The sequence below is a fragment of the Saccopteryx bilineata genome, chromosome 2 (genome assembly GCF_036850765.1).
Source record: "Saccopteryx bilineata isolate mSacBil1 chromosome 2, mSacBil1_pri_phased_curated, whole genome shotgun sequence".
In the NCBI taxonomy this organism is placed as follows: domain Eukaryota; kingdom Metazoa; phylum Chordata; class Mammalia; order Chiroptera; family Emballonuridae; genus Saccopteryx; species Saccopteryx bilineata.
The window spans coordinates 189,988,784-189,997,459 of NC_089491.1; the positions used below are offsets into that span (position 1 = coordinate 189,988,784).

Consider the following 8,676-nt stretch of genomic DNA (forward strand, 5'->3'; position numbering starts at 1 on the left):
CCTGTGCCTATGGCTGACCAACTGGAGAAGGCCTTAGCAGTAAATATCTAGTCCTTATCAGATCTTGCAATGGAAAGTAGAACCTTGGCAGTGGAGAGACCCCACAATATGGAAATGTCTAACTTAGTGGGTGCTTGCTTTTTTCCAGAATTCAACTTACATTTGACAAAAGAAAACTTAGATGCTCATCAGAAAGATAAGAAATGGATGCTGGTCAGAAAAAAACAAACAAGCAAGCAAGCAAACACTAATTTTAGTTATACCTCCTAACTTTAGAGAAGGAGAGGTGGATCATGTTTTATCCTAAAGTTATAGAATTTGTTAGTGGTATAATTGGCGCTGGACATAAGTTGTTGACTCTCAGCTCAGTGCTCTTTCCTCTACAATACGCTTATATTGTTTACTTCTTTTTGTTTCAACCTCTCTATCACATGCACGCACACACACATACACACACATTTCCATTACTGTTAGTATTAGAAACTCCCCTGTTGATCACCATATACAAGACTGGGAAACTCTGGGTTTATGAGGTTATCGCCTCCTGTGTGGTCAGCTTATTCCTGACTTTGTGCACAATTCTGCAGTGCATTCTAATAAGTCTGCAGTAATCTAACAAGCACACCCACTCATGCACAGTTCAGGGTTCGACTGATGGCCCCAGGCAATACTGACCTATATTAGTGAGACTTGAGGATACCTCTTCTCTCCTTTGTTCCTTTTCTTGCCTTGTATCTCTTCTATATCTCTAAATCCTCAAGGTCTACTTACTCCCTTGTCTCTCCAGAGTTTTCTTTCAGAAAAACTGAATGATGTGCTCAATGATCACTACTCTCAGGGATACTTATATTTGAATCAAACATGGAAGGTCTTAGTAAAACAGAATTAATTTCTAGTTTTAGACTTTCAGATATTGCAAAAACTGATAAGGACATGCTTTAGGAATAATAATGGTGCCAAATGGTGTGTGTGTGTGTGTGTGTGTGTGTGTGTGTTATAGAGAGAGGGAGAGAAAGACAGAGAGAGAGACTGGAGCTGGGGGAAATGAAAGCAGGCTCTTGATAGTTTCTCCCCAAAAGGTGGCCTTGTAAGCACCCATGAACATGACTGAAGAGGGAACCCAGTTGTCTACAGGTCACAAGACAAATGGACAAAATATTTTTGGAAAGGCCTTGGTGGCTCTGTAAACTCTGCCTGCTTAGCAAGCCTCACACTGATCACACTTTCAACCTAAATGCCCAAGGCCATACGGACTGCTGTGCTTGCAATGCAGACATCTTCGGTATTCCTAGCACCCCCACTTTCTTCTTCTCCTTTCTCCTCTCACACCATGCCCTGACACATGTCCTGTACCCTGGATGTAGAAGGTACCAGTACTCAGTGAAGGATAACTGAAAGAAAGGTAAAAAGGCGAGCTCAGAGCTAAGCCACCAAACCCTGGCCACTGTAGACGGGCAAACTTCACCAGAAGACAAATGGGTCTAAATCAGTGCTTCTCAACCTGAAGTGATTTTGCCCCCAGGGGACACTTAATGTCTGGAGACATTTTTGGTTGTCACAACCAGGGGGTGAGGTGCTATAGTTGCATATAGTGATTAGAGGCCAGGAAAGCTGCTGAACACCCTACAATGCACAAGCCAAACCCCACAGAGAAAAATTATTTGGCTACAAATGGCAGTAGTGTGGAGGCTGAGGGACTGGTCTAGATGAAGGTAAGAAGAAACCCTTGTTTGGACTTCAGTGTTTCCCTGTGCCTGAGCAGTGCTCCGCAGAGGAGCGGTTATTTACCTTCTGAATGACAGACTCCAGGGAGTCCTGAAGATGTGACCTGTGTGTGTGTGTGTGTGTTTTCCAGTCCCTTTGTGACAGATTCTGCTTTAGGCCAGTGTATGAATGGTTACTTTTCAGCATTCAGTAAATAATTCAGCACCAACTATGCCCTCAGGCACAGCTACTACATTGGTTAACATTTATTGACCTTGGCAGGTATTGTACTCAGCACTGTATGAAAAATCTATCTTATAATATTGCACCCAGCAACTATTAATACAATCTCCATTTACAGATGAAGAAACAGAGGACTCAGAAGGACCAGTGGCTTTCCCAAGATTCCCCAGCTTGTAAGTAACTGGTAGAAATGGACTGAAAAGCCAAACACTTGGGTTCTAGGGTCCAAACTCCTAGACACTGTGCTTCATGATGGGAAAGAAAAAAAAAGATATCCCTGGAATCAACTCAGGGGTCTGTAGGTGGATTAGTTACACTAAATGATAATTTCCAAAAAATTTCATCCTGATAACCCAGTTTGATTTTAATTTTTCAGTTTGCCTCCCAAGCCCCAAATTCTAGCTCGAGATGGTGTGGGCTCGAAGACTGGCTGCAGTCTCTCTAGATGGGAAGCTCCATTTTCTGGCAGCTTCCCCTGCAGGCGCACCCTTGCCTTTGTTCCAACCCAAGTCCAAATGAGAGAAAGGGTAGGGTGCGGACTGTTTGAACAGAAACGTGCTGGTACTAAAAAGCTCGCCGCCACCCCTCCAGGAGACTGCTGAGTTCCGAGGACCCCGACGCGCCGCGGCCGCAGCCGCGTCTACACTCTCCAGCGCCCTGCTCCTGTCGCCGCTGCGTTCATCACTGGGGTCGCCGCAAGGAGACCGGTTTTTCTCCTCCTGCTCAAAGGCAGCTCACCAGAAAAAGTCTGGTCTTCCGGGAGCAGGACGGGGAAATGCAAACGCGAATAGAGATAGCTGAGAGGAAGAAATGTACGCTCCTGGGAGGACTGGACCCGCGTGGACCTGGAGCGCAGCAGTGGATCTGCGGCTTCTGGGAACAGGAGGGGTCTGTCTGCATAGGGTGGCAAAACTGAAGAATTCGAGTAAGGACAGGCTTTTAGGTTAACGTAGGGTTCAGCTTCTTCACATCTTTCCAAGTTCCGTTTCTATCTCTTTACATCTTCCATCCTTCCTACCCTCCAGCCCCCTACCCCACCCCCTCCGCATTCCCACCTCCCAACCCAGCTTCCTGGCAGGCCCGTCTCGGAAACTGCCTTTCTGGTCTGTCGCCGACAGCCAGCGGAGAGAGCTTGTTCTAGTGGCTTTTGAGACCAACTCTTCCGTAATCCAGAGAAGGAGCTGGCTCAAAACGAGTCCCTGGTTCCGAGGCAGACTAGTAGGTCGCGCTGGAGCTAAAGGATGAGAAACTTTACTCGCCGAAGAGGCTGATCCTCAGAGCAAAACTGAGAAACGTCAGAATCACTGATTATAAAATTAATTGCGATTCTGTTTACGGTCTGCTTTAAAGCTCTTGGGCTTCGTTTAGGTCGGCACAATGCCCCCTCCTGGAGGGCGGGGAACTAGTCCTCGGTGAGACTGCGGTTGAGGGTTGAGACTGATGGAAATGCGAGGGTGCCGGGACTGACTCGCGTCTGTTTTGGGCACAGCCCAAGTACCTTGGTCTAAGAGGAACCTGGAGTGACCTCTCAGTGGGGAGCCAGATCAGGCTGCCTTTTTTCTAAGGGAACTGGAGAGACTGCCCCGCAGTTAGCTCGATTTGAAGGAGACCGAAGGTTTTAGAAGTGACCCCAGCTCGTTTTGAGCGAACCCCAGTTGGAGTGCCCTTCTCCTGAAAAAGACGCGCGTGTTTGCTTTGCATAGGTACGCGGCGTACGCGCTCTACAGGGCATACTGCGGTGGGTGGATTATCTGGCAAAAAAAGAAATGGTCCCAGTCTCCAGTACTCAGAATGAGAGTCTTTGGGGAGTCGTTAGAACCTAGACACAGTGTTTCCCATATCCAATTTTCTGAGCTGCAGAAATACCTCCCTCGGGTGGCTGAGTGCTGCCCATCTCTGCGGAAACCCCCTCACCTCCTACTTCTCTCCTCGTCCCAGTAGCGCTAAACCTCCCCCCTCCCTCCGCGCATCGTGTACGTAAGGAGGCTAGGGTGTGGATTCTAAGTTGTAGAGGGCTGTGGGATGGTAACAGGATCCGTGAGAACGTCAGGTCCCAGAGCCACGGGCTCTGGCTCACAGGGCCCCTTTCCGGGACTCCTGCGCTAGATCGCTGTGAGTTCTCAGAACCGAGTCCCACTTGGTTCCCTGCTGATGGAATTTGCCTCAAAGCAAAGTGAGGGGCCTTCTTGAGAGGAGGCCGCACCATCCCGCTGGGAATTTGTCTCTAGCAAGTCGTTATCAATCGGAGCACAGCGAAGAACAGAGTTCTCCCGCTGGCGCGGCTGGCGCTGGAGGCCAACCCGAGGGGCTCAGGGTGAGCACTGATCCTAGGAAGGAGGGGTGTTACAGGTGTTAAGCCCTGAGGCACAGTGCCATGATGAGGGCTTCTCCTTCCCTTGGGGCTCGGCTTTCTGACCTCCCCGGTGCAAGTGCACCAAGCCCGAGCTGGACCTGAAACCGGGAGCCGCTCGCGCGGAGTGTCTGTGGGGCTGAGCACGCAGAGTGACGCGACGCGGAGCGGGAACCCTCCACTCCCTTCCCGCCTCGCCCCAGTGGGAAACCCTAACCCAGGTAGGCGCCTGTCCAGACCACTGCGGAGGCCTTGGGGTCCAGAGCCACGTGGATTTCTAAGAAAAAAAAAAAGTTTATTTAAAAATGTTTACATAAATAAATAAATAAATATCTTCTGGTATTACGGAGACCGTCAAGTTACACAGCTAAGCTTGGGCGGGGCTGGGGCTGTGGTCTAGGGTCTGGGTAAGAAAAAGGTTTTCAGAGGAGAACCGGGGCCTCTGGGGGAAGGCAGAGCGTCTGCAAAACAAAGTTAAACCGTTTTTCCCCGACCCGGATATCACGGGTGACACTTCTCTTCTGGAAAAGGAGCCGCGGGGACAGCAAGGCCTGTTGAGGAACAAGTGGGCCGATTGAACTTGTAGGAGGCGCCTCGAAGAGGGGAAGGGAAAGAAAAAGGGAAAAGAAAACTCACAGGTGTTTTAAAATGTGTGTGTGTGTGTGTGGGGGGGGGAGTTTGGATAGACGACCACAGGAAAAAGGTAGGGAGGGACAGAAAGGAAGGAAGAGAGGAAGGAAATAAGGGAGAAAGGAAGGAAGAAAGGGAGAGAGAGAGAAAGAGAGGAAGGAAGGAAAGAAAAAAGGAAGGAAAGAAGAAGAGAAAGAGAAAGAAAGGGGGGGAGGTAGGGAGAAAAGGGGGGAAAAGGAAGAAAGGAAGGGGGAAAATAGATAAGGAAGCAAACAGGCATCCTAGGGGTTGACCCAGGATGCTGAGCTTGACCCAGGGTGGGGGAGAGTAGAGGAAGCGAGGTCCCCTGTATCAGTTCAGAGAGGGCGGGCAAGGTAGCACTGGCGGCCAGCAAGGCGCTGGGCCGGGCCAGGCTGGCGCGCCCACGGGGGCCGCTGTGCTGCGTGGCCGAGAAGGACTCAAACTCTTGCAGTATTCATAGGTCGGAGTCTGCTCTGAACGGTCACCGGGTTGGGGTATCAGCATCAGATTTCTGCCAAGCTCTTGCTGGCGGCCTCCGCAAAGCCGTGCCAAGTCCGTGCGCAGTGATAGTCATTTGGCAGCGAGTGACTGAGACAGCACTGAGTCTCAAGACCAGTCTTGGGGCGCAGGAAGGGCCTGGGGTGAGCAACCCGGGGAGGCATATGCCTAGACAGTGACCGTGAGATCGCGGTCGTCTTTCCCGGAAGAGGACGGAGACATAGGCAATTCGTCGTCATCCTCCGAGCATTTGGCTGAGGACAGCGATGCGCACTTGCAGCCTTGAAGCGCGCCCCCGCCGGCACCTGCGTTTCCGCCACCGCGGTGGTTGCTGCCTTTGCCCTCCTTCTTGTGCTTCACCCGGCGGTTCTGGAACCAGATCTTCACCTGCTTCTCAGACAGATTCAGGTAGGTTGCAATCTCGATGCGGCGCAGGCGGGACAGGTACATGTTAGAGGCGAACTCGCGCTCCAGCTCCAGCAGCTGCGTGCTGGTGAAGGCGGTGCGCATCCTCTTGCTGCTGGGCAGCTGGTTGGAGCTGCTGTCTGGAGGGAGTGGGGGTGAGAGAGGTGAGCGTTCAGACCCTGAGCTGCGGGCCCATCTTCTGGTAGGCGGCCGTTAGGATCCCAGGACTTTGGTCTCTCACCCACCTCTTCACCCAGAACACAAAGCACAGCAGTGTGACGGCGGGCGCCTCCTGGTCAAACCCTGGGGCCCGGGAGTCGCGCGGCCCTGGCACTCCTTTATGGATTGCCCTAAACCTTCCCTCCTGGCGTCCTGTCCTAGTTTTCCGTCCCAACACCACTCTGAATGTCCCTCTCAGGATCCCAACTGGACTCTTATCGCCCCCCAAACGCCCAGGGTCCCTCATCCCTCATTCCTGACTCGTCAACTTCCATCGGGCCACCTACTCCCTGTGCCCCGCGCGGCGACCTGGCTTACCCACGGAGATGCAGTGGAATTGCCGGGGGTCGGGCAGTGGATAGGAGGTCTGATAGAGCGCGGCGGCGGCGGCGGCGGCGGCCGCCGCGGCGGGGCCGTGAACGACCCCGGGCGACACGGCCGAGTGCTGGCGGCCCAGGGACGCGTGGCAGTACTGCGAGCCAAAAGGCGGGAAGGACGTCTTGAGCAGAGGCAGCGCTGGCGGCCCAGGGGGCCCGTGCAGCTGCGAGGCGGTGACGCAGAGCGGGCAAACGCACAGTAGTCCGGCCTTGCGCGCGTGGCAAGCGCCTGGCGAGAGGCCGTGCAGTGCGTGCGGCGGAGGCACCGCGTAAGGAAAGAGCGGCGGCGGGCTGCCCTCGGGCGTTTTCTTCTCGGCTGCCTCGCGCAGCACCAGCGAGTCCACCAGGAAGGAGCGCGGCATGGCTCCAGTGCGCGGTCGCCCCGCCGCCAGCCCGCTCTCTGCTCCTCGCCGACCTCGGAGCTCTCCACGCGCTTCCACTGGCGGGGCCGCGCGCAGCTGCCTCTTCCGGGGAGGCTGAGGACGCCTCTGGAGCTAAGGCTGAAACCGCCTCCTCTGCCGCAGTGGGCGCCGCCCAACGAGCGCGGGGTGCTGGCCAGCGCTAGTGGTGCTGAAAGGCGCCGGCGGCGCAGCTTAAATAGGACTATTGCCATGTGATGGGCTACGCCAGGAGCGGCCCGGGCCTCTCAATAGGGTTTTTGTGCCTTTTCTCTTGGCATTCACTCTGCACGCTTCCTCATTATTTCACTTGTTAACTAAATGAACTGCATAATGTACTCTATTCTTGTCAACCCCACCCACGCCGCCGTAACCGGGGCCCTCACCCCCCCCTCTCCCTTTTGGGGGTTTATTTTCTCATTCTTCTGCGATTTAATATTCTTTTCTTTCTCTTTATTCCTTACTCTCCTTTGGATTTGTATTAGCAATCAGCCCGTTTGCCTTACTGATTTTCCACCCCCCACCCCCCGCCTCGCCTCCACAAATCTTCACGGGCTCGCACACATATCTTCTCTGCGCACTTGGTCTCTGCTCCCTTCCTTCTCTCATCTCACCCCCCCACTCCACTCAGTGCGCTCAGTTCAGTGCTGTGGACCCCGAGGGCGTCCCTGCAACCGATCTCTGATTTCCACCTGTAGAATCTCTTCCCCTCACCCTGTGTCTGGAAGCAGGAGGACCCGAGCTTCTGCAGAGGGGTAAGGGAAGGCACCGCAGGAGAGAGAGAAGAACTCGATATTCCTTACCTAGCCCCAGCCCCATTTCTATCCCTGTTTTCTTTAACTTGCTCAACTTATCTTAACTTTGATGCTGCCTATAATGACCAGTCTTTGTTCGGTAGATATTCATCCACCGACTCTTTCGTCGGGGCCATGAATGTACAGAGGACATTAGCCGCTGAGAGTCACGGCCTGACACAAGGGATGAGAAACGAGAGCTAGACTGCGAAGATGGAGCTCTCGCAGCCCCCCAGACATGGCGAGTGTAGACCGTCTCCGCTGGCACCCTGTCCGCTCGTGCGCACCCCATAGACTGGCGGGTGCGCTGGGAAACCATGGTCTTCCCAAAGTTCGCCCCTCGGTAGCGGCGCGAGGTACAGTTGTATTCTCAGCTTCTGCTGCCCGGGCCCACCCCTGCCGAGCTCCCCTCTTCCCAGACTTACTCCTGCCACGTCACTCTGCTTTCTGGTTACACAATGGTTAAACAACTTCAAACGCTTGGCGCTATGTACTCAGCTTTAGCTTTTTAACCGTCAGCGGTCTTGATCAAAGCTTTGCGCAGGAACCTTTTCCATACAATGGGAAATTAGCATAAATATTTCGAATTGACAGCCCGGGTCTTTCCACGGAAGACGATTACTTTCGATTTTATTGGAACCAAGTCGCTGCAGTCACCTGCTCCCTGAACAGAATTGTGAGAAATAGAAAGGAAATCGGTGCACTGAAATAAGACAAAGCAAGGTGCACGTAGGTTCGAAACCTTTGCAATAACCACAGTAACAAATTATAACTGATTAAAAAGCAAAGAGAATTTGGGAGAAAATAACTGATTCTAGAAAAAGGAGAGGGGCAGTGGAGAAAACCTGTCACGTAGCAGGATGAGTAAAGGAAACAAAGCTCCCTTGAGTGTTTGGCATGGGGGGTCAGGAGTCACTGTTGTCCCCAACGCCATTGTCTGCTCCCCAACGCTCCCCGCTCCAGGGTAGTGCTTGCAAACCAGACTGCATCGGGGAAGCCTCATGCCGGTTATAGCTGATCTGGGGAAAATTTGGGCT

The 8,676-nt window shown here is 53.0% G+C and overlaps 1 protein-coding gene across 1 annotated transcript; it reads right to left on the reverse strand.

The window, feature by feature from the left end:
* Nucleotides 1-5,614: 5,614 nt before the first annotated feature.
* GSX1 (GS homeobox 1) lies at nt 5,615-6,809 on the reverse strand. The gene is made up of 2 exons (XM_066254424.1): nt 6,389-6,809; nt 5,615-5,991 (listed from the first exon to the last, which is right to left on the reverse strand). The coding sequence occupies exons 1-2, from the start codon at nt 6,807-6,809 to the stop codon at nt 5,615-5,617; spliced, it is 798 nt and encodes a 265-aa protein (XP_066110521.1).
* Between the last annotated feature and the right edge of the window lie 1,867 nt (nt 6,810-8,676).

What these genes read in the sequence shown, in the direction of transcription:
- GSX1 (XM_066254424.1), bottom strand. Translation starts at nt 6,809, where the DNA reads ATGCCGCGCTCCTTCCTGGTGGACTCGCTGGTGCTGCGCGAGGCAGCC. An exon ending in ATTCCACTGCATCTCCGTGG is followed by an intron (nt 5,992 to 6,388) that starts GTAAGCCAGGTC and finishes CACTCCCTCCAG; the next exon opens with ACAGCAGCTCCAACCAGCTG.